Source organism: Benincasa hispida, chromosome 2 (genome assembly GCF_009727055.1).
Source record: "Benincasa hispida cultivar B227 chromosome 2, ASM972705v1, whole genome shotgun sequence".
Taxonomy (NCBI): Eukaryota; Viridiplantae; Streptophyta; class Magnoliopsida; order Cucurbitales; family Cucurbitaceae; genus Benincasa; species Benincasa hispida.
The window spans coordinates 50,625,066-50,651,961 of NC_052350.1; the positions used below are offsets into that span (position 1 = coordinate 50,625,066).

General features: G+C 32.2%; 2 protein-coding genes across 2 annotated transcripts; both read left to right on the forward strand.

The window, feature by feature from the left end:
- The first annotated feature begins 346 nt into the window (after positions 1 to 346).
- On the forward strand, positions 347 to 13,813 carry LOC120071296 (translation machinery-associated protein 22). Its single transcript, XM_039023488.1, has 7 exons — positions 347 to 641; positions 720 to 809; positions 1,825 to 1,877; positions 1,964 to 2,045; positions 2,133 to 2,200; positions 2,289 to 2,372; positions 13,356 to 13,813. The coding sequence occupies exons 1-7, from the start codon at positions 494 to 496 to the stop codon at positions 13,410 to 13,412; spliced, it is 582 nt and encodes a 193-aa protein (XP_038879416.1). The 5' UTR covers positions 347 to 493; the 3' UTR covers positions 13,413 to 13,813.
- On the forward strand, positions 13,367 to 23,568 carry LOC120071295 (cytokinin dehydrogenase 2-like). Its single transcript, XM_039023487.1, has 7 exons — positions 13,367 to 13,498; positions 14,440 to 14,545; positions 20,186 to 20,713; positions 21,627 to 21,754; positions 22,209 to 22,463; positions 22,557 to 22,825; positions 23,280 to 23,568. Exons 1-7 carry the CDS (start codon positions 13,439 to 13,441, stop codon positions 23,566 to 23,568), a joined length of 1,635 nt encoding a protein of 544 aa, XP_038879415.1. The 5' UTR covers positions 13,367 to 13,438.
- Positions 23,569 to 26,896: the final 3,328 nt, after the last annotated feature.

A 26,896-nucleotide genomic window follows, 5' to 3' on the forward strand; every position in this document is an offset into this window, starting at 1 on the left:
TGAGGAAAGAAGTGTGCTCAATCTATTTGTGTTTGAAAATTATGAATGACCCACTACCTTTATCGTTATCGTTATCAATATTGTTATAAATATCGTTACTGTAATTGTATAAATATGACAGATTTGTAATTTTAAGTACACATGATAAAAGAAATTCAATCATGTTTGTGATTTGAACTCATGACAATTGATTCATGAGTGAAATTTTATTAGGATTTTATAAACATGGCTAAATGGTTACTTTTACAAAAATTAATAGACCAAAAGTAGTTTTTTAAGGGAAAAATGGACCGAATTTGTTTAATTTATTTATATATACATATATTATTTATATTTGTGGAAATATTTTAGAAAACAACATTCTAACGCAATACCTTTTCACTGTTCATCGTCTCTCGAATCTCATTCTCAGGCAACAAAGCAAAGAGCGAAAAAAAAAAAATCTCTTTCGCACCAAAAAGGGGGGTGGAGAGACTGTTCTTGAGGAGCTTTAATGGCGGAGAAACCCCAACCGGTGCGCGTTTTGTACTGTCCGGTCTGCAGTTTACCGGCGGAGTATTGCGAATTTGGACCCGATTTCGAAAAATGCAAGCCCTGGTTGATCCAAAATGCTCCCGACCTTTATCCCGACCTCCTCAAAGGTTCTACGCACTCCCAAACCCTAATCGCAAGTCTCAGTTCATATCCGAGTTTATCGATTAACATTTCTTTGTTTGTAGAGGCCAATGCCAAGGAAGCTGGTGAAGTTTCTAATCAACTGCAGTCGACCAGTATATCATCTGCTGCTGGCGATGGAGCCGCCTCTTCAGGTTAACTTGTCAAATTTGTTTATATGTGTGTTTGAATCTATATGTGTATAGTTTTTTGTTTTGTTGTAATTTCATGCTAGGTTCAGTTGAATAAACACACCACAATGTTAATATTTGCTTCATGATTTTGATTTTTTTCGTGAATTTTCATCAGGCTTATTCTATCTAGTCCATTAAGAGGCCTGCTTAGCATTGTAAATGAGTAGGGATAGTGGATACATTTCCTCTGCAGTATTGGGTTTGGCGGTACTTATTGTTGCACTTTTGAGACCCGGGGTCATTGAATAATCTTTTCCATGATTTGGTTGTGTTGAAACATAGAAATCAAAATGATTATCATTTTCGGTAAGGTATGATTGGTCTGCCAAAGAGTTGTTGGTATCGATTCAATTGTTTGAGTTATAGTTTCAATAAATGATTAAGAGGTTAAGGATTCAATCCATGATGGTCACCAACCTAGGAATTAATTTCCTATGAGCTTCCTTGACACCCAAATGTTGTAGGGTCAGATGGGTTGTCTCGTGAGATTAGTCGAGGTGTGCATAAGCTGGTCTGAACACTCACGGATATTTAAAAAAAAAAAAATTCAATTGTTTGAGTTTGAGTTTGAGCAGATTTAACTTTGTGATCTAACCTGCCTAGAGTTAGCGTCTCTGATATTGGAACTTTGTGGATAGTCGGATATTGAACATTTAAGACCCGTATATATATAATTAATTGATCTTAAAATATATTGTTTGATTTATTTGGTCAAATTTCTTTCATATCAAAGACATTGCAGTAAGTAACCCCATTAAATGTTTTTTTCCCTTTTGCCAATTGGTTTTGCTTTCTTACCCCTCTTCTCAAGGTAACATTTGATTTGGTTGTCTTATGTCTGACATCTTCTGATTTTATGATATTTAACTGACTTTTGCTTTTCCGTCATTGTTTAATACTGATTTTATATTTGTTTGGTCTCAACCTATGACTTATAGCTTTAGTCACTCATTTCTCTTTTGGTGGAAAACTACAGCATCTAAGCAAGAGGAAGTGAAACGTCTTCCTGGTGGCAAGATAAAGAAAAAAGTAATTTAGTTATTGAATTCAGTCCTGTTGTCACTAATCAATAAAACAATAACATGATGAAACTAATTTGTTGGATGTACATGTAGGATAAGCAAGAAGTTATTATTGAGAAGGTTACACGAAATAAGAGAAAGTGCATTACAACTGTAAAAGGGTTAGACCTATTTGGTGAGCAATTCTTTGTTTTCTATCTCTACTTGTCATTTCTTTATTGTTACATTAATTTCCAGTAACAGTGTCTCTAATTGGATTTAGGAGTTAAACTAAGTGATGCTTCGAAGAAACTTGGGAAAAAGTTTGCTACCGGTGCCTCTGTGGTTAAGGTTATTAGCTTCTGGTGCTATGACTTAAATATCTGGTTACTATAGATACCTCTCGATTTCTTATCATCTGCTTAATGCTTGGTTTTAGGGGCCAACTGAGAAAGAGCAAATTGATGTTCAAGGGGACATATCCTATGACATTGTGGATTTCATCACCGAAACTTGGCCTGATGTAAGATACTTATTCATTATTTTTCCTATCTATTCATTATTTCTTTTTGGATAACCAAGAGTTAGAGCTAGGCTCCCCTGTGCAATCGGGGAGAAGAGCATATACCAGCCTTCCATTGCCTCTGAACTCATTGCATCACTGTACGTGAATATTGTTTGCTCATACTGTATCTTATACTTTTGAATTCGGTTTGGTTATTTCTAATATGACCTGCTCATAAAGTATAATGGATGTGGTTAGTTTTAAAAAACATCAACACTTTCAACTTCTAGTGATAAAAATAAGGTTGGGTGTTTTTTGTTTTTTCTGAAACTACAATGTAAAAGGTCTATTTAATCAATTATATTTCTCGATTATCTAGTGATTCTACAATCGTATCAATTTTGTGGCATATTATTTAACAAAAATAATAAAAATGATAATGATAATAAACAAAAGAAACAACTTTATTGAAGTTTAGCTTTGAATTTTGATGCAACTGTATTTGCCATCCTGAGATATTAGCATTCATTTGTCACCACAGTTTAATGATTTTAAACTATTGTTGTACGTACAAGAGACATCCAGTTAAGGACTTCAATTTTGAATAGGTTCCAGCTGTACTAATATAGTATAGGTCTATTGATTATATATAATGGTATTAATAAAAATGGTACAGGCAATCAGAGAGCCCTGTACATTCCTACGAGGTCAAAGCCCTATCTTCTCATTAGTTTGATTCCTCAAATTCCTGTCTACTTGCCTCTAGGGTACAATTCAATCAATAGCGCTGCATCATACCTACACCTTCCTAACCATAAAACAAACTGGGATCTTGGTTTTGCTATTAGAAATTGATGCTACCCATGCTGGTCAGTTATTCCCCCTTATTCACTCCAATATAGGGAAGGGCTCATAGTATCAAGTTGTAACCTCCCATTTCTTAGAGTAGCCAGTGATAATTGTCAGTAAGGTCAAAGTTTCAGATATACTGTCGTTATACTTTTCGGCAGGGTCAAAGTTTCAGATAGACTGTTGTATCTCTCATGTCTAAATCTATTGACTTAATTATTCTTAAGTCCTTGCCTTTTGGTTTGTAGCTTGTTCTTTCGACGTTTGATGAATCCTTCTCCCTCTATTTTGTTTTGTTTTTTTTCTTCCCTCCTTTCCCGTGGGAGGCAAAAATTCCAAAGAAGTTTACATTCTCAGTTTGACAGATCATCCACGAAAGAGTTATAACTTTTTAGATAGACTTTTGATAAAGATGACTATTTTGATAGTCTGTTTCGTTGCATTCTTCGTTGGAGGGCAGAGGAAAATCTCGATCATATTGTTTGGAGTTGCCACCATGCTTATTATTAATTTTTTTCTTGAGATATTTGGGTTTTTGTATGCTACACAGTGGTTGTAGGGTGATGGAAGAGTTTCTTCCCCATCCTCCTTTGTGGGAGAAGGGGAGTTTTTGTCGCATGTTGCAGCGTTGTGGGGTCTGTTGGAAGAGAGGAGTAATAGGACCTTGAGAGGGATTGAGAGGGGCCCTTGTAATATTAGGTTCTCTGTTCCTTTTTAGGTGTCACTAACGAAGTCATTTTTGTAATTACTCTTAAGGTTTCATCTTACTTGATTGAAATTCCTTTCTATAGTTGGGCTCGGTCCTTTGGATCCCCATTTATTATTTCTTCTTCTTATTTCTTATTTTTATTCTCAAGTGAAAATTTGGTTCTTTGCTGAAAATAATATCTGGGGTTATAGTCAATTTGTAGTCATTGTCATATGTTTTGCCTATTCAAACCAAATCAGACCCAGAATCTAAGATTATGACTGCCTTCAGCTTCTAAATCTCCAACATGCGGTTTGGGGCAGAGAGTTGCTTGGGTTTGAATAATCCAACCATCAAGAGTGTCCTTTTGGACATAGGTACTCTAATCTTTCCTTTAGTGCACTGCGATTCAGGTTTTCTCATCCAATGCTGCACGATTCCTTTGCTCCCTGTCTAAAAGTGAGGGGAAGGTGTTGTCCCTCCCCTCACGTGCTACGCCCATTTTAAGTTGGTGACAAATTTCTATATCACAAACAATTGCTCCATTTTGTCTGTCACATTTACGCTCTTGTTAGTAGCTAGTATCTTCTATAGGTCATCTTGTACTTAATTAAACTCATTTCCATCTCTCCTGGCAGTCTGGCACCAAATTGGCTTCAACCAAATCATCTATGTTTTATTGATGCACAAGGACGTTATATTTAGGATGTTATGATATGTATTTATATTATAAATATAATTAGGTGTCCTTTATTGTAATTTCATATCTCCTATATTAGGGTTTCTTAATTATCTATATATATGTATCTTCAACTTGATTAAGGGAATAAGAATTATCATTCTCTCTAAACTTCTGAGTACATGGTATTAGAAACATCTAGGATTTAGAATATTTGTTCGACGGCTACGTTAGGGTTTACGTGTCTCACAAGGTTAGGGTTTGAGTTGAGTCATTAAGTCTTGAGTGGCCATTTGCCTCACCACCCATCCCAGGAGAAGCGCTGTCATCGTCCGATCACATCTGCAATCGTCCATCGCCAGAAACAGTCGCGCGTGGCGCTCACACGCCGTCGGAACAACTGTTTTCTTCGCCCTGCGCCCGCGTGTGGGAGCACATGGAGCTTTGTCTCCACTTTCGGCCAGTTGGGTTCTTCTTGGCTTGTCGTTTTTTTATCTTTCTGTCCGTTTGGTTTCATCGAAATCTGCTTAGTTGTGAGTTATTTGGATAAAATTCCCTTTTATGCTTAGGGTTTGTTGCTGTCTTGTTCAGCTTGGAGTAGTTTTGCTCTTTTGTTTGCATTTGATTTCGATTTTGGTTTGTTCTTTCTACTTGTGAGGTCTACAAATTACTTATTAGCTCATAATGGATGAAGTGAATCATATGGTCGTCTCTAATGTAATTCCCTTGGCATCGAAGATAACTGAACACAAATTAAATAGATCGAATTACTATGTTTGGCGTCGAACGATTCAATTTTACTTGCTTAGTATAGATATGGATGATCATGTGACGGAGGAACCATCGAAAGTTGAAAAGAAAAAGGCTTGGCTTCGTGATGATTCTCGACTTTATCTTCATATTAAGAATTCTATTGAGAGTGAGGTTGTTGGTTTGGCAGATCATTGTGATTCTGTGAAAAAATTCTTAGAATTCTTAGAATTTCTGTACTTTAGGAAAGAACATGTTCGTAGAATGTTTGATGTTTGTATGCAATTCTTCCGAGCGGAACAGAAAGCAGAATCTGTTACAAGTTATTTTATGAGGCTTAAGAAAACAACTGCTGAATTTGCCCTACTATTGCCACTTAGTCCTGATGTCAAAGTTCAACAAGCTTAACGAGAAAAGATGGCTGTTATGATATTTTTGAATGGACTTTCCCCTGAGTTTGGAATGACTAAAATACAGATTCTTTTTTACTCTGAAATTCCATCATTAGAGGAAGCTTTCAGTCGTGTTCTTCGTATTGAGAGTTCTCAGTCCAGTTCACATGTTTCTCAATCGAACAGTGCCCTTATGAGTAAGAATAATAATACCTTCCGTGGCACTTCAAAGACGGCTAACAATTTTTAGAAACCTAGTTATGATAATCGAAGATCAGATTCTCTGGAAATCGTATGTCACTATTGTCGTAAGCTAGGACATTTGAAACGTGATTGTCGGAAATTGTTGTATAAGACTCAACGATCTCAGTATGCTCAGATGGCTTCCTTCCACCAGTGATGTGGCTGAAAAATCTGTTACCATCTTTGCTGACAACTTTGCTAAATTTCAAGTTTTCCAGAAATCATTGTAGGCATCTTCTTCATCTAATCCTATTGCCACCATTGATGAGACAGGTAATACGAAATGTCTATTACATCATCTACCAAATGGGTTGTAGACTCTGGGGCCACTGCCCATATGACAGGTAATTCTAACATATTTTCTATACCTTTGTTTCTTGTCTCATCTCCGTCTGTCACCTTGGCAAATGGATCAACCTCCCCTGTTATTAGATCTGACACCATTTCTCTCATTCCATCACGCTCTTTATCCTCTGTCTTACATTTGCCTCAATTGTCCTTTAATTTAGTTTGTATTAGCCAACTTAGTCGTGACCTAAGAAGCACAGACACATATACGAATATATGATACGGATACACAATACGATACGATATGACGATACGTTAATTTCTAAAAAGCTAAGATACGGATACGTTGAAGATACATTATATATATGTGTGTGTGTGTCTAATTAATTGCTATAATACTTATTTTAAGTTAGATTAAAATAGACTCAAGAAGAGAGTGAAAACTTGAAAAAAAAATCCAGTAACGTCGAGTGATTGTTGAATGACTAGAGTAGACAGTAGAAAAGAAGTAGAAGATGAAGATAGAAGAATGAAGTTGAGGATGAAGGGGGTGTGAATCATGATTTAAATAGTGAGAGAGAAGGGAAGAATGAAGATTTAATTACGTTTCGGTTTTTTTTTTAATTTTTTATGTTTTATAATTTTTAATTTATTTTGTTTTGGATTGCTCAATTTAAGTGGAACTTTATGTTTGGAAGTGATTTTAAAATGGTTGAAATCACTTTTGTCATTTTTAAAATCACCATGAAACATGTTTAATTCTTGAAAACTAATTTTAATGATATGAAAATTGCATTTAAATGTGTAAAATTGAAAACTAAATTAATTTTGAATAATTAAAAGTGTGTTTTCAAGTGATTTTAAAAATGAAAAAAGTGACTTTTGATGATTTTAAAATCACTCCTAAACATGCACTAAAATAAAATAGGTTGTGAGTTGGGCTTTTTAAATGGTTAGGTTTAAATTTGGAAAAAAAAAATTGATCCACATATCCCTTCACGTATCTGGAAGCAGATACGCGTATATGAAAAATAAAAATAAAAATAAAAAAATAAGATATTTCAAATCACATATCAGACACGTATCTACCATGTATTTGGACGTATCCGTATCGTATTCGTATCTGATATCGATCCTCTGCGCAATCAGAAGTATCTGTGCTTCCTAGCTCGTGACCTTAATTGCTTTGTCTCGTTTTTTCCCTGTTATTACTTGTTTCAAGATCGTATGACGAAGAAGATTATTAGTAGAGGACATAAGTCAGGGGGTCTTTACATCTTCAACAATCAGATACCAAGAGTTGTGGCTTGTCCTGGAGTTATATCCCCGTTTGATGTTCATTGTCGTTTGGGTCATCCATCATTGTTTGTGCGGAAGAAACTTTATCCAGAATTTCGTTCCTTATCGTCTTTGAATTGTGATTCGTGTCAGTTTTCAAAATTTTATCGTCTTAGTTCTAGTCCTAGGGCTCATAAACGAGCTAGTGCTCCTTTTGAGTTAGTTCATTCTGAAATTTGGGGTCCTTGTCTTGTCGTGTCTCAAACAGATTTTCGTTACTTTGATACCTTTGTTGATGATTATTCTCGTGTAACTTGGTTATATTTAATGAAAAATCGTTCTGAGTTATTGTCTCATTTTTGTGCTTTTCATATTGAGATTCAAAATCAATTTAATGTCTCTATCAAAACTTTGCGAATTGACAATGTTGGTGAATATTTCTCTCGCGTACTTGGATCTTACCTGAGTGGTCATGGTATTATTTTTCAATCTTCTTGTGCACACACTCCATCTCAAAATGAGGTTGCTGAAAGAAAGAATAGACACTTCCTTGAAACAGCCCCATGCCTTATCCTTTTAAATGCACGTTGCAAAGAATTTTCGGGCTGATGCTATGTCTACTGCTTGCTTTTTGATTAATAGAATGCCTTCCTCCGTCCTAAATGGAGAGATTCCTTCTTGTATTTTTTTTCCTACAAGATCTTTGTTCCCCGTTGCTCCTAAGATCTTTGGTTGTATTTGTTTTGTTCGGGATATTTGTCCAATTCGTACTAAATTAGATCCAAAATCTTTGAAATGAATTTTTTTAGGCTATTCACGTGTTCAAAAGGGTTATCGTTGTTATTGTCCCGGATGTTACATTCTTCGAAGATATACCCTTTAGTCCATTACTGTTGAGTTCGTGTCCGAGGGAGGATGACGATCCTTTTATCTACGAGATTACATCTTCTCCCTCATCCTCTCCTTCATCTTCCTCTGTATCTTCTGATCCCCTAGTTATTCGAGTTTACTCCAGGCGTCCTCCACAGCCACATTCAGATCCATGTCCTCCACCACTGACTTCTTCAACATCTGATATGGGACTGAGTGATGATCTTCCCATTGCCCTTTGGAAAGGTAAACGCACTTGTACTTATCCTATTTCTTCGTTTGTTTCGTATAACTAGTTGTCATCTCTTACTTATTCTTTTATTACATCGCTTGATTCCACCTTTATCCTTAAATCTGTCAATAAAGCTTTATCTCATCCTGGTTGGCATAGTGCAATGATTGAGGAGATGACTGCTTTGAATGATAATGGTACTTGGGATCTAGTTTCACGTCCGGATGGAAAGAAGGCTATTGGGTGTAAATGAGTGTTTGCTATCAAGGTTAATCCTGATGGGACAGTGGCTCGGTTGAAAGCTCGTTTGGTTGCCAAAGGTCATGCTTTGATTTATGGGACCGATCATTCTGACACATTTTCTTCTGTTGCTAAATTAACTTCCATTCGACTGTTTATCTCGATGGCTGCCATTTACAATTGGCCTTTGATCAATTTGACATTAAGAATGCTTTTCTACATGGTGATCTTCAAGAGGAAGTCTATATGGAGCAACCACTTGGGTTTGTTGCTCAAGGGGAGACTAATAAGGTATGTCGGTTTCGAAAATCCTTGTATGGACTAAAACAAAGTCCTTATGCATGGTTTGGTAAGTTTAGTCAAGCACTCGAATGTTTCGGTATGAAGAAGAGTACATCTGATCATTCTGTATTCTATCGATAATCTGACAATGGTATTACTTTGCTTTTGTATATGTTGATGATATCGTTATCACTGAAAATGATGTATCAGGTATATCCTCCCTCAAGACATTTTTCTAGGGTCAATTTCATATCAAATATTTTGGATCATTAAAGTATTTCTTGGGTATCGAAGTGATGGGAAGCAGGAAGGATATTTACCTATCCTAACAGAAATACGAACTTGATTTATTGTCTGAGATAGGTAAACTGGGAGTCAAACCATGTAGTACTCCGATGATACCAAATTTGCAACTTACAAAGGAAGGAGAAGTGTTTAAAGATTCGGAGAGATATAGGAGATTAGTTGGGAAGTTGAAGTATTTAACAACGATACGACCTGACATTGCTTATTCTGTGAGTATTGTTAGCCAATTTATGTCTTCCCCTACTATGGATTATAGGGCTGCAGGTGAACAAATCCTATGGTATCTGAAAGTTGCACCTGGACGTGGGATCTTATATAAAGATTATGGTCATACAGTTGAATGTTTTTCAGATGCTGATTGGGCTGGATCTCGAGAAGATAGGAGATCAACTTCTGGATATTGTGTTTTTGTAGGAGGGAACTTGGTGTCATGGAAAAGTAAGAATCAGAATGTAGTTTCTCGTTTGAGTGTCGAGTCAGAATATAGAGCGATGACACAATCTGTGTGTGAAATAGTGTGGATACATCACCTTTTATCTGAGATGGGCTTTAGTGTTACTATGCCAGCTAAATTATGGTGTGATAATCAAGCAGCTCTCCATATTGCATCCAATCTTGTGTTTCATGAATGAACTAAACATATTGAAGTGGACTGTCATTTTATTCGCAAGAAAATACAAGAAGGCTTGATATCTACAGGATATGTGAAGACTAGTGTTCAGTTGGGAGATCTACTTACTATAGTAAACGAAACAAGAATAAGTTATCTGTACAACAAGCTGGGCATGATTGACATATTTGCTCCAGCTTGAGGGGGGGAGTGTTATGATATGTATTTATTGATTTTTTTTTTTTGTATTGTAAATATAATTACGTGTCATTTATTGTAATTTCATATCTTCTAGATTAGGGTTATATATGTATCTTCAGCCTGATTAAAGGAATAAGAATTATCATTCTCTCTAAACTTCTGAGTACATAGGACATGTGAAAAGGATTAAAATCACTTTTGTCATGTTTAAAATCAACTTGAAACATGCCTTTAATTATTCGAAACTAATTTAATGTTTGGTTTTACACTTTTAAATGTGATTTTTGCAATACTAATTGATTTTGAAGGATTATAAACATGTTTGAAAGTGAGTTTGAACGTGACAATCATTCCCAAACACGTGGCTAGTTGTTTTGAGAAAAATGATACAAGAAATCCAGGAGTTAGTTGTTTTGAGAAAAATGATACAAGAAATCCAGGAGTCATGTGCTATGTTACTTTTGACGAATTTTAGATGTCCTCATGTGCACTTTGTTGTGAGGTATTTAGGAGGAAAGAAATAATAGAGCGAGCTTTTAGAGGGAGGGATTGAGAGAGAGTCTTTTGGTGTTTATTCCTGTTAGAGTGTTGATGAAATATTAAATTTACCTTCACCTATAAGCTTAAATTTTTGGGTCAATCAACGATTTAACATAGTATTAGAGCAAGAGGTTGTATGTTTAAACCCCTGTAATGCATTTCCTCCCTGATTAATATTGATTTCCACTTGAACAAATTTCAAGATCACAAGTGAAGGAGAGTGTTAGAGTGTTAATATAATATTAAATTTACCTTCACCCGTAAGCTTAAGCTTTTGAGTCAATCAGTTGATTTCACAGGTCCCTTGTGAAATTGTCTCTCTTTGGGCATGGGTGACGTGTTCCTTTTGTAATATTGGTCTTATTCTAAAAAGCATAAGCATGGATACGGCACGATATGACGATACACTTATTTAAAAAAAAAACTAGGACACGAACACATTGGGATACACTCTTTATTAGTATTATTTTTTTAGAATATATATAAATTTAACATAAAATACTAAATGTACTCGATTAGGAAAGCTATGAAATGTCAAGTAATAACTATTGTAGAAACGTTTATGTTTCTTACTTCAGTTTTTTATCTTTGGTTAAAAAATGGGCTTTCCTTTTGTTTCTTTATATGTTTTAATCTTTGTTTAACATTTCCCAAGCGTGTCCCATGTGTGTGAAACTAGAAATAAATAAATAAAAATAGGACACAGAAATTTGCATGTCAGACGTGCCTGGAGTTTGGCATGGACACTCCCCCTAAAATGGAGTTTCCGTGCTTCATAGGTCTTATTTTGCTTGATTGTTGACCCTTTCTTTAGAGTGCTCTCTTTTATAGGGATTTTTTTTAACGGCCGTGGATTCCTTCATTTTTTCTCAATGAAAGTTGGTCTTTTGCCTATAAAGAACGAAAACCTAATTTCAGATGTCTTGTGCTCCTCTATTCTCTTTTCCCATTCCTTTGTTCTCCTACTAATTCTCAAATGTTATAACAAACTGGGGACTTATTAGATTTTTAGACTTGTGTATTGCATTTCTATGATCACATTTATTGCCCGAACTTACTAAAGCTCTTTTCTTGATGGGCTAATGATATACAACTGGATCGAAACTTCAGAGATTATTTACAAACATTCATGAGAAAGTTCCGTAGAACTAAACAGTTGAGAGGGTTGGACTCTCTCACACAAAATGAAGCAAAAAAGATGGATTTCACATAAGTAACTACTCTACTTAAAGATTCCTCTTTTGATTGTTTTATAGACAGTTTTATCTACCATTTTCTTTTGGTGTAAAACAAAACACTCTTTTGTTCATTCTAGCATGTCTTATTTAATCTCTGAGAGCTTTGTTATTATCCACTCATAGGTGTTTGGAGTTCTACTCTATTTTATCAATCAATGAAATTATTTCTTCCCAAACAAAGAAAAAAAAAAGAACTACTTAAATACTAATCCAGATACCACATACAAACATATTACTTCTAATAACTGTCTAGATCCAACATGACATCAAACTTTCTGGTATAACTCCCCTATCATCGTTGAACTTCACGATTGATGTTGTTGTCTTCCTTCCTTCTTGAAATTGGAGGTATATCAGCTAACTCATCTTGGGCTTCTCTATACTTCTGTAGCACTAGTATTAGTACACCATATTGGTTCCCTGGAAGGCCCATCCTTTTTGTTCTAAGAACTTGTTGGATTTGAGTTGCTCATTTTTCCCTCTTTAACAGGGATGGTGCTATGTAGACCTTCTTTTAGTGCTAAAACTCAGGGTAAGAGGACTATTCAATTGTACACACACTTATGATTGGGTCTAGTGGTAGATTATATAGATTGAACTCTAATGTTGGTCTTTTCACCATAAAGTAGGTTTCAACTTGGTTATTTTCCATTTTGCCTTTTTCCCCCAGTCTTACAACTATCATTTACCTTTTATGGTCTTTTCCATTTCTTTCGGGTCTGGCATTGTCATGATGGATTGTGTCACTTCACCATGGAGTTTAGACTATTTAGCAAAAAACTAAATTAGAATTTAGAAACAACTAATTGTTCAGAGAAAATTAGAATATATCAAGTAGGTCAGAGATGAACTAGCCATTTCACTAGTGATACATATAGCTCCGCTATAGATGTCTTCTTTTTGGACGCCACCTTCAACTTGAACTTCACTGTCTGAACCTAGTATTTTACGCGTTTTGCAATAACGTACCAAGCAAAGTGAAAATAAAAGCAACTATTTATCTTTTATGTTCTAATGTAAAAAATGACGCCCTTTATATCTGCTTTCATATGTTTGATGTCAGATGACACTGCTTTTTGAAAAAGCTGTGAACGTGCTTGATGTTTTCTAATATTTGATTGCATTCTTCATTTCCTTGCCAATTGTTCTGTTTATTGTTCCTCTTTTAAATTCCCCTCCTCCCCTCTTCATTTATTTCTAAGCATAATTATGTGGACATAGCATTTATTTGGAAAATTTTAGGGGGCAATCTCCTCCGGGATAGAGAGCCTTTTTGAGTATTATATCTGCCTCTCTTAATCCATTGTTGTAACAGGTCCCAGAAACTGCAATTTTCTTCATCGAAGATGGGAAAAAGGTTCCTGCTGCTTGACAACGAAATCATGGCAAACAAATAATATGTGGACTTATGTGCATCCTTTTCTCCCTACTTGTGCGAGTCCTTTTAAGATTCCACAAGTAAGTGGCCATTACAGCTTTTTTTGTTAAAGTTCCAAAAACCTATGTATTGGATCACGAGACTTTTTGTCCCGCTTTCTTCAATCCTTGTAGCCTTTTCTTCAATCCTTGTAGCCTTTTCTCAGGAGATGAGCTTTATTGATTTTGGCCTTTTTTTATCAAGAAAAGAAAAAGAAGAAAAAAAAAAAAAACTCAGTCAAACTCTGTTCTAACTTATGGGTGTTTTGTATAGAGGGCTATATCTCGATATTGTATTTTTTTCCTACACTTTACAGAAATAACTTCAGACACGTGTCTCTCCATATTTCCTCCCCACTTTTTCTCAGTGCAAACTGTTATCGTCTCTTTTGCATATGGGAATTTGTCAAAGCATTGTTTTCAGGAACAGTAGAACTTGACAGCATGTATGATGATATTTTGCTTTGTGGGTAAAGGGGAGTGTAACAATAGAAATTCAACAAAACAAATTATGGTTGAACTTGAAGTTAGAAACTGATTCGCTAATTGTGGCAATATATCGTGTGCATAAGAACCTAATATGTTGATGTTCAATAAGTTGCTTTGCTTAGCCTTTTAGCATATATAGATGGATGGAGCAGCACTATGGAGATGATGCTGCTAAACAACTACTTTAAACCTCATCTGATTAAGACACATTTCGTGGTCAAAACCCTTCTTTTAAGGTAGGGATGTTGAGAAAGTCAATACCAGGGCGAGGGTCATTTTTTGTAATGCCATGATTTGATATGAAAGTGCATGTCTGCGGATGTTGTCTTATCTTGTTACCGAAACTGCTTTTTCTGTGGGCAACTTTGTTGTCGAATAGGATAAAAGAAAAGAAAAAAGAAAAAGGAAAAAAGAGAATAGAATTAGAATAGAATCTAGAAAGCTGACTTGTCTGAGCACTTTTGCGTGCGTGCGTGTGGATTTGTGTTATTTAGGCAGGCGGACGGTGCGCTGATGGATGGTCGGCCTGCTTGTGGTTGGTACTAGAAGCTACAGAGTTGGCACTGCATTGGCACAACTTCAACTACAACCACAAGTCAGGTTATTTATTATTATTATTATACTTAAATTATTTTTATTGTGTGTGACTTTTAAGTGCCCTTCTTTTCTCTTCCCTTTGCTTGCTATACCTTTACCTTTTGCTACTTCCCCTACCGAAAGTGATTTGAATTAGCGTAGTTTGTGTTTTGTTTGGACCTTAAGAAACTGGATAAGGTCTCATTAAACTAATGGGCCTCTAAATTAAATATCCTAAATCATCCTTAATCCTTTCTTTAGGTAGCTTCTCAAGTAGGTGGGGTTTGGTAATATATCAGTTGATTTAGGGATTAAATTATTGTTGGTTAAAAATCACTTTTAGTCTCTAAATTTTCATAGAAGTAACAATTTAGTCTTTGAACTTTGGTTTATAACGATTTAGTCTATGTACTTTTAATTTTGTAATAATTTAGTTTTTGAACTTTAGTATGTAACAATTTAATCTTTGTACTTTAAAATTTGTAACAATTTAATTGGATATTTGATATTTTTATAAAATACAGAGTCTATATCATAAAATAATAAAAATTGACATCTAATTTTGATGAATTCTTTTTACGTTGGGGATTAAATAGTTACAAATTTGAAAGTACAAGAATTACATTATTACACACTAAAGTTTAATATGAAATTGTTACAAAATTAAAAGTATAGGGACTATATTGTTACAAAACAAAGTTTAAGGATTAAATTGTTATTTTATGAAAGTTTAGGGATCAAACGTGTTTTTTAACCTAAAATAATTAACATATTTGGACTTGAGGATATCCTATTTTTATGTTGCTTGATAGTGAGCTTTTATTTGCGTGTCAATAGAATCTATTTGTTTCTATTGGCATGCTATGTGTCTTAAATATGTTAATAAAATAATAATTCAATGGCATGCACGCTTTTGTTGGCTAAATTACAATAAACAGCCTTGAACTTTGCAATTGTTTAATAGATATCTTTAATCGACCTTTGATAAAGATTTCAAAACTATCCTTGGAGTAGAATTTCAATAGAATGTTAGACAAAAATTAGAACTTGTGTGACTAAGGGGAATTGAAATCAGAACATTGTCACACTATCTACCTATTATCGAAAGAATTTCTACTCGGAATAGCAAGTTTGAAACGTTTTGCCTTGTATGAGTGAATTCTACTTCTTTTTTTTTTTTTTTTTTTTTTTTTAAATTGAGAATGATCTAATCTTTTAGGGACTATTTTGGTATATTTAGTCTTTTAATCATTACATTTTTTGGATGATTTGAGTTAAAAGCATAATTGGTGCTTCTTTTCCTTATAATTTTATCACATTATCTGTTATCTTTTGTATTCATTTCAATGCTGTGCCGTCGTCTCTAAATATTTTGTTACCGTCATCTGAGATTGGATTTGAATTACATAATCTGGTTGGACGGTGACTTCTTTTTCATTTATTTATTTTGAATAATATGATCTGATTGGATCATCAAAATCTTGTTTTAGATGAACCGGGATAGTTAATGTAATAAGAAATTAAATATTAGTATCATTTGAACTCCCAAAAAAATTAAAAAAGAAAAAGAACTTTTCAGGTCTCAAATTGACATCATATGACTTTTCATTTTCAAAAATTAAATGTCATTCTCATGAGATCTCGAAATCCTACAGTAAAATCATGAAGGAAAGATTTTACTGTTGTGTTGAATTTTTAGTGTATATATATATATATTTTATCCTTTTGAATTTGTGAATATTGGGGTTGGGGGACTTACCATTACATTTTCTAATCGGATTATAATTCTATATGCTTGATCGAGACATGTTTATTTATTATTATTTTTTTAGAAAAGACTTCTAAACAATTTTAATTTGACCTTAGAAACAGCTTTGGTTGTGTTGTTTAAATAATTAAAAGACCTTACATAGTAAAAACTGCCAACTAATTAGCATCGGTTTGACAACAATCTTATATATTTTTTCAATTGGAAGAACTATCTTTAACTATTTTTAATTCAATTAAAAAAAAAGAGTTGATAACATAGGGTGGGGGATTCGAAGGTTAACATCTTAGTCGATATATGTCTTAGCTATCTAAGTTTTAGGGTGTGTTTGGTTTAACTTTTGCAATGTTTAATTGGAAAATAAGTCATTTTTTTATTGCAACTATTTAAAATAGTTTTTGAAATACTTTTAAAAAATGTATTTTTAAAGACTGTTTTCAAATATAGAAAATTGAATCAAAATATTTATAAAATATAGTAAAATTTTAGAACTATCAATAATAGACATAGACATTGATAGACTTCTTCAATGCTATATTTTGTAAATATTTTCAACAATTTTACCATTTAAAATAATTTTTCAATTTTTAACTTTTTTTTTTTTTTTTTTTTTTAATATCAAAAGAGTTTTAATAAAAAGGACTTTTGAAAAACATTTTTTCTTCCAATCCGAATAAGCTCTTGCTCGAGATTACAACCATTTATTTATTAATGTGTATTTATAAAAATGAGTCATGATGTCAAAATTCTACTCTAACCTCAGCCGCACTTTATCAAGCAATATGACATATACTATCGTATGTACTGTCGAAATTTTTTTCTAGGAGTTGAATTTTCTTATATCCATTCAAACAATCTTGATATTTTGTAAATTTATAAACTTTTAGAAGATACCAATTTGTAAAGAGCATAAAAGGTAAATATATTGATATAGAATCATAGTTTAAAATTTCCATTGAAATCTCAAAATTTTGATCGGAGGAAAATTTCGTTTTTCTCTCTATTTCGATCTTAATATTTTGAAAGTTCGAGAATATTTCAATTCTCTCATTTCGACGAAATTTTGAGATTTCAAGAACATTTCAAGAAATTCTGACAAAAGGTTAACCTTTTTTATGTGTTATTATTATTATTATTATTTAATTTGTAACTTTTCTTATTTTTTAAGCTTTATTTTCAACCAAAATCTTCATTTATAAAGAAATTCAATTTGAAAAAACCATAAAAAAATTCCAACATTTACACAAACATTTACAAAAGACATTTAAATATTTCTTACCTTATAGAAATTCTAATTAAAAAAAGTCAATTATAGTATAATTAAGTCACAATCTAAGTTTTATTAATTAATTATAATAATTTTTATCAATTAAAGTAAATTTCCATCGTTATTAGTATTTCTATAATATTGGGACCTCGATATTTTGAATCTTGTATAGGATATAGGGGTGGTCATTCAAACTGCAAAAACCGAACCGAACTGAAAACTCAATGAAATCGAAAAATTTGGTTCGATCCGGTTTGAAGAAATTTTGAAACCGAATTAATTCAGTTCAGTTCGATTTCACTTTTGAAAACCGAATTTGAAACCCGAACGAACTGTTTTTAACTATATATATATATTAAAAAAAGAGTAAAATCGAATTTAAAACCAAACCGAACTGAACCGCTTTTTAATTAAAAAAGAATATAACATGGATTTTTTTAAAAATGCTAAAATCGAATCTGAAACCGAACCGAACCGCATATATATGCGGTTCGGTTTGAACCAATAAATCGGTTCGATTTGGTTTCACATTTAAAAAAATTCGATTCGATTCGATTTGACCACTAAATCGAACCGAACCGAGCCATTTCCACCTTTAATAGGATAAATGAAAAAAATAAAGTAGCCAAAATAATATATAAAGAAAAAAAGGTAGCTATCTAATCTTGTAGTCTAATTTGAGAGCACTAGCTTAGGCTCTATGATCTCGAGATACTTCGAACAATTTTAAATCCCTTCAAACTCAAAATCTAATTATGCTCATGGTTGACTAAGTTTAAGTGATTTCCAACATCAAAAGCAAAGGTGGAAGGTTGTAAAATAATTCGAGTATCCCAAATAAATAAAATGATTTTTAATTAAACGTTGATAAGAGTTTATCTTCTATTGATTATTTATTAGTTGCTTAAATCAAGGAGATGATTTCATAACAAAATCTTATAAGAAATAGCTATTTTTAGAAAAAAAAAATCGTGTGTTGTTAGGTAAACACTAAAAGAAGGTATAATTAGACCGTTAGATCAATATTTTACTATGGTTAGAACCATTTTATCCTTGAAATTTGAATTTTGTTGTAATTTGGTATATAAATTTTAAAATTTATACTTTTAATCTCAAATTTCATTAAATATTGACTTTTAGATATTTACATTAATCTATATCAACCAACTTAAAAAAATTATAATCGAAGGATTAAATTTAATTTTAATTGTGATGAAAAATAATGAAGCTTAATTAACTATTTTTATTTTTTTAAAACTAATTAATAGACATGTGAATATTTAGTGAAAATCAAAAGTTAAAAGAGTAAATTTTGAAATTTAGAAACCAAATTGAGATAAAACTCAAATTGTAGCATTTTGAAACATAGAAACTAAATTGAAATGAATTAATAACATTAGACCCAAAACCTAAAGATGTCACTTCTTTGAAAACAATAAATTGTAAGAGAAATTCAAGCCTAGATTAAGGGTGACAGCTAGCTAATTCATTATTTTTAGTCCATAAGTGAACCAAATTTGACAAAGGGTTATTATTACTTGTGTGATTTTTGTTATATATAATTTATTTATTATTAATAGGGCAAGATAAAATTATGCATGCAACTTTGTAGAGAGAGAGAGAGAGAGATAGATAGAGTTGACAATTCAATTGGAACACTAAAAAATTTAATTATATGTTCAAACTTAGTGTAAACTAGACAAAATCATATTCAATTGGATGACTACACCAAAATCAATGACATCTTTTAGTGGAGAAAAAAACTAAAAATAAAAATAAAAGGTTAAAAAAGAAAAAAGCTTCCCCAAAATCAAAACAAATCTTTGAAAAAATCATCCAAATTAATATGTCCAAAATATATATAACTTGTTGAATCTCAAGACCTCCAAAAGAAACAAAAAATAGTAAATATAATTTTCCACAAGTAATGTATTTTCTAAATTGGTCATATATAAATTTTATTAACAAGATTTGTAAGCTATTAAAGATATTATCTAGAGTTTATTTTTTTTTTTTATTTATCCAATAAATAATATTTTTTTCCCCAAGAATCAATATCGAATAAAGAACTATATGACATTTGAAATCATGCTTCAAAATTTTAATTTATTAAACCGTTAGGCTTAGTCACTAACACGTTTGAAATCACATTTCTAATAATTTTGATTACCAAAATTAACGCATTAACTTCCACCAGAAAAAAAAATGAAAATAAACAATTTTCTAAAGAGAACTTTAATATTACTTTTTATGTCATACATACCATTTTTAAATGTTAAAAAAAATGTATTGACACAGCAATTACTGAATAATCACATACCATTTTAAAACTTTATAATATAATATTTAATTTAATAAGTTACCCATTATATTTAGAAGTCAATTCTACGTTGCCAATACATTCATTCTCCACACACAATCATACATATATGTTTTTTTAATTTTAGGTTTAATTGTTTTTTTTCTCTCTCTATAAATATGCATTGTTTTATATTCTTCTTTCTTCATCTCTTATTCTCCACTTCAATTAAAAAAAAAAAAAGAAAAAGAAAAATGGAAACTCCTAATCTTTTTCTTCTCATAATTTTCACTTGTTCTCTTTTCCTTCAAAACGCACCGTTTTTTGCAGTGGCTTTGAGTTTAGCTCTTCCAAAAGCAATCTTAGAGAAGCTTAGAAATGACCCTCAAACCATTAGCTTAGCTTCCACAGATTATGGCCGGATTGTTCAAGAGAACCCTTATGGCGTTTTCTTTCCGGTTACCGGTCACGACATCGCCGGGCTGATCCGGTTCATGTATGCGAGCCCCGTACCGTGGGATATTGCTGCCCGGGGTCAAGGTCATTGTGTCCGAGGGCAAGCCTTGGTGGAGAACGGAGTCGTCGTAAACATGACGTCGCTTGGTGTTTTCCGACAAAAGACAAGTCGAATTGTGGTGTCGACAACGTCACAGTTGGGTCCATATGCTGACGTCGGTGCTGAGCAACTTTGGATCGATGTATTACATGCAACAATGCAGAAAGGGTTTAGTCCCGTATCATGGACGGATTATTTGCATATCACCGTCGGTGGGACATTGTCTAATGCTGGAATTAGCGGTCAGACGTTTCGGTTTGGTCCTCAAATTAGCAATGTTCACGAACTCGACGTCGTAACTGGTCATCTTTCTCTCAACTCTTTTACATTTTTATAAGAAATTTTAGTGGTTCAACATCATTCACATGACAATCAAATCATCATCTTTAAAATGATAATATTACTTAACTGTCTTCTTGAAATTTTCATTTTGAACCATTTTTTTTTTTAATTACCTCATTATATATATATATTCCAATAACTTCCACGTATGAAAAAGTAATTAATGATTTGTACAAACTACCTTATAGAGAGAGAAAAAAAAGAACCAAAAAGCAAAAACTCATCATGTTCATAAAATAAGTTGGAATTGTCTTTTATATTTTGAGTGAAATAAAAATTCTTGTCTTTTTGGTCATCGTGGTTTTGGGATTATTGTATGAAAAAAGACAAAGAATGAATTATACATGAATAATTAAAATGTGTAACACCCTTTGGAGATATCGTATATGGACTATGGTATTATCTTTTGACGGTAATTTCAATAAGAGGAAGACTTGGGTGCAACGTAGACTGTATTAGTCTCTCCATATATCCATTTCAACTAAAGTATAAATATAAAAATGTATTTTTTTAATTTATCATGTGTCAATTTATGATCGAATATTTGAATATGTCGCACATGATGAGTGTAGTTCGAGATGCATCTAATTTTTCTTAGTATGTAAAAATCAATCTTCATAAGTTGTTAACCTTTTTTTCTCCAAATCCCGACCCCCAATCAAATTTAGCCTTGTGCATAACTGCCACATGTCATTTATTTATTTTAATTACATCCTTAATAATTTGGTAGAATGGAAACAATTATTTGATAAAAATATTAAATAAAAACATGTTATGAACATGTATTATTAAATAGTCATCAGATAGATCGTCATCTATTAGTTATAATTAATATATATATATATATATATATATTTTTTATTTGAATGACAGGAAAAGGAGAATTGTTAACTTGCTCCCCCACCAACAATCCCGAACTCTTTTACTCCGTCCTTGGCGGTTTGGGTCAGTTCGGCATAATAACCCGAGCTAGAATCGCTCTTGCTCCAACTCCCACAAGGGTCTCTCTCTTGCTCTCTTGCTCTCTTTGATTTAATTCAGTCAAACAAGAAAAAAAAGAACAAAAAAAAAACTATTATTTGATAGATTAGATTACAATAATAAAACACAAAGTAATTCATTAAACAGGCCTTAGCCGGTTCAACTCTAAAAAATTTGGTATAAATTATTCAATTTAAATGACGTTATAAAATCAAATTTTTATTAGGACTTTAAAAACTTCCTCTAATTTTATTTTTTCAAATACATATATATATATATATATATTGACTTCAAAATAATAATAATAATATAATATTTTTAACGACCTTACGTATACAACGGTTTCTTTGACTTTTTGAATGAATGAATTTTTTAAATTATTTTTTTGGGACAAGATTTTCTGGTGGATTAAGGTTTAATAAGATTGTATTTGCTGACATGGATTTTTTTTTTTAATTTTTTTAAAAAAATAAGGTTAAATGGGTTAGGATGCTCTACACCAACTTCTCTTCATTTACAAGTGATCAAGAATTCTTGACATCGAAATCCAACGGTCCAGATTACGTCGAAGGTTTGCTTATGCTACAATTTAACACACCTGATAATTCCTCATTCTACCCTCTCGCCGACCAGCCCAAAATATCCTCCCTTGTCTCCCAATACGGCATCGTTTACGTCCTTGAAATTGTCAAATATTATGATCAACAATCTTCTTCTTCCATTGACCAGGTTGGTTTTGTTTAATTACGATAAATTATTCAAAGAGATCGCTATGACTCAAATGGTAAATATACATCGTTTTTTTCTTTTCATGACACACAGGAAGTCGAGAAATTGTTGAGAGGGTTGAGCTTTGAAGCGGGGATGAAGTTTATTAAAGACGCTTCTTATGAAGAATTTCTAGACCGAGTTCATACCGACGAGGTAGCTTTAACAGCTTTAGGGTTGTGGGATGTTCCTCATCCATGGATGAATCTTTTCGTTCCGAAGTCGAGAATTGCCGATTTTGATTCGGGTGTTTTTAGAGGCATTATTCAAAAGCGTAATCTCACTTCTGGCGTTTTCCTCTTCTACCCCATGTTTAAAAGCAAGTAGGTTCTTACTTTGACTTCACAATCTTTATAATATACATGACCTCTTCTACTCCATGGTTTGCGAGAGAATCAAATATTATATAATATGATATTAGAACCTACGAAACCCAAACAGGCATCCAATCTAAAAAGAAAATTAAGAATAGTGATCTCAAAAAAGCCTTATCTTAAGTCTAGATGTTAATCAAGATCTCACCTTAAAAAAAATTAAGGGACCTCACAATCTTTATCAGATAGTTACTTCTGTTTATCACCAATTTATTTAGGACGATACCCCATATTATCCAATAATTATGATATATTTAGTCTAATAAGATGGGATAACAATTCCTTGTTAGTACCACGTTAAACCTAAAAATCAATATTTATATTCGTAACGAAACGCAGAGAAGCTTACGAAGTAGTAATATCATAGTTTCTTATAACATTTTCGAACGGATAACTTTTGCAGGTGGGACGATCGAACCTCTGCCGTGATACCCGACGAGGACGTGTTCTACGCAGCGGCGATCCTATTTTCGAGTGGATTCAAAGATTGGGAAACGTTTGATGCTCATAATAGAGACATTTTAAAGTTCTGTGAAGAAGCTGGAATTGGAGTGAAACAATATCTTCCCCATTTTGAAACTCAAAAAGATTGGATTAATCATTTTGGCCGGAAATGGAGTGTTTTCCGGCAAAGGAAGGCCCTGTTTGACCCTAAAAAATTGCTCTCTCCTGGACAAAAAATTTTCAATTAAGTTAAAAATTTAAATAAATTCAGAACAATAATTTCTTGTCCTTAATCATACATTCAATTTTAATCTAGCAAATTATAATTCAATTTTACATTTAGTTTCTATAGAATGTAGGTAATTACTAATTAATTTGGATGCCAAGTATGGATTTTAAGATAATGTGTTTTTTTAATGAATTAAATGTATCATTTTTTTACTTAATTAGAATTAAATTTGGGATCTTTCTATCTAAAATAAAGAAAGCTTACGTATTACTAGATAGTTAATTTTTTTTTTTTTTTATTCCTCTAATAACTTGAATATTTATTTCAGTTATTTTTAAGTATAGAAAATTGAGTTAACTTATTCACAAATATAATAAGATGTGACCATGATATTTTGCCGTGGATATAAAATAATAAAGCTACTATAACATTTTACTCATATGATCAAACAACATATTTTAAGGTTTTTTTTTTTTTTTTTTAATATGAATCTGATTTGTTAATTTAAATTCATACACCATATCCCTCTTGATGATCCTATAATAATATACAGGTTGAAAAGAAATAAATTTTTTTTATATATAAACATTGAAAAAAATTAATTAAGTTCCTGTTTGGTAATCATTTTATTTTTTGTATTTGTTTTTTTAAAATTAAGCTTATGGGCATTACTTTCATATTCAAATTTCTTCCTTTGTTATCTATTTTTTTACAAAAGCGAAACCAAATTTTGAGAGCTAAAAAAAGTAAATTATTTTTGTTTTTGGAATTTGGCTAATTCAGTTATTGTATTTAAGAAAGATGCAAATCATTCTAAGAAATGTAAAAGAAATAGACTTACTTTTAAAAGAAAATAAAAAATCAAATGGTTATCAAACATGTTAAATTATAAGGATTAAGAATAATGTATAAGCTTAATTTGTTTGACTTTTTATTAATTAAATTGCGTAGTTTTTCTCAGTTTTACTGATGTTTAAAATATATTTTTACGGAAACACATTGATTTTTATAATTTGGTCAGCTTTGCTTACATAATGATTATTTTGTACCAATTATTCACATTAAATTCGAATATTATAATTAAGAGAAAATTAAAATTTGCTAATCCCGTCTAAATTTGTGCATACTTCTAGTTAGTGGGCCGGGCCAAGCCCAAACAACTGGAAACGTAGCCCAAACCTTTTTTTTAGTTTTTATTTTTATTTTTTTCTTTTTAACAATTTAAAAATTTTAAATTTACATATCGGGTTAGAAAATATATAAATATATTATACACTTGATTAAAATTAGGTTCAAATATTTTTTTGGCCAATGTATTTGGGTTTTGTTCCTTTTCTAATTACTTTCAAATAAAACTTAAATTTAATATGAATTTTGAAATAATATTCACATGGATTTTTTTAATAAAATATTTTTATTGCTATTATATAATAAATTTTGATAAAAATCAATTTCGCTTCGTCGATGTACTTTTAATAAAACTTAAATTTAAACAATAAAAAAAACATTTGAACTAAAATGAGATGAAACTCAAAGTACATAGAGAGAAAATGATATTTTAACCTTAAAATTAATGTATTGATCATGAAAATTTTGATTGTTGATTTTCAAAATAATCAATTCTACCTCTCACTTAATTTGGCTCTGTGAAATATACGAACAATTATTAAATAATAATTTTTATCCAAGTCAACTTCCACATACTTTACAAGAACACACTGTCTATCGTACAAAGCTCAACCACATATCACACTATTGACTTGCATCTTTCAAAACTCACGGCTACTTACCTTGTTCGACACATGAAGATTCCACTGACATGACTAAGTCAAGAGCATGACTCTGATAATATAAATTGTTAACGATAAGGAACTCTACATATCTTCACAATTGTATACGATATCATCCAATTTTGGACATAAGCCTAACATGACTTAGCTTTTGGTTTCATTAAAAAATGTCTCAGATATAATTGTTTCCTCACTTAAACAACTACAATCATCCTCTTATCTAGCCAATGTGAAATTTTAATTGCATGGTCAATAATCATGAATATGAAAGAATTTCAGAGATGATAGAAAAATCAACTTTGTAATTTCAAGAGAAAAGGATATATCTCAAATTTGTCTTCAAAATTATACCCTACATGTATAGAGATTTTCAAAACCAAATCTTCCTACATCATTTTCACTTCAATAGTTTGTCAAATTCAAAACAAAAATGCAGAGTGAATCAAGTAGTGTAGTAAATCCAAAGAAATTATAAAAAGCTTTGTGAATGCATGAAGCTAAGACAAATAGTCTTTAGATCCTATCATTTAACAACGCTGAAAATTAGGAACTTCTTCTATCCACATACTTTCTTGACATCTTCATCACATCAACTAGTAGTTGCATGGACTACGACAAATAATAATAATAATAATAATAATAATAATAATAATAATAGTTGATGCCAAAATATATTCAGATAAGGAAAAACGAACCTGATTTCATGTGATAACTACGGTAAATTTGAAATAATTCAACGAAGAATGTGATTTGCAAAATGAAAAGATTTGCACGTCGGTGTAGTGCTTGCCACACATGCCTCAATGCTTAAGTTAGAAAGTGTATTTGTGTAACAAGTAGAGAGTTTGAATATTAGAATGGACTAACTTCTCTCCCTGAGCTATCATGATATATTTATAGGTGTAGTTGAGAAGTTCTTCCTAAATATGGTTTCTAGAGTTGCATTGGGTTATTCTTTGACTTACTAGGTTGGAGCATGCGAGAGGTTTGCCTCATTTGGTATTCTGTTAGGGTCAGCTTTAGTTGAGCATTCTCTTAGTCATATATTTTGATTCTAAGATGATCCTTTGAGCTAGGATAGACCAAGTACATTGAGCTAAGCCGATCTCTTTTCTAGACTTATTTTTGTATTAAGTCGCCACTTTTGATACGAATCTTATTATCTTCTTGATTTTGTTGTTTCTATTTTTGTTTGATGTTGATTATTCTGTTAGTTCTGTGAGAGTTTTAGAACCTAACTTAGATGGCCAAACAGAACGCAAACACTCAGCAGAAATAAATCGAAAGCAGTAAAGAACACCAAGATATATAGTGGTTCGACCAGTTTGAATTAATTTTATTAATGAGCAATAAAGGAATTTATAAATTACAGATAATCAACGAATTCATCAATCTGTAATTCTAAGCTCCACTGATACCGAGAGATCTGCACACAACGCCGCCTCTGAAAACTGAGAACAACCCGTTGAAAAACATCCCAAAACAGTGCACTATCGCCTCTGACCGGCGAACCACGCGCAGACCCGCGTGTATCTCTCATTGTTGCCGCTCCACGCA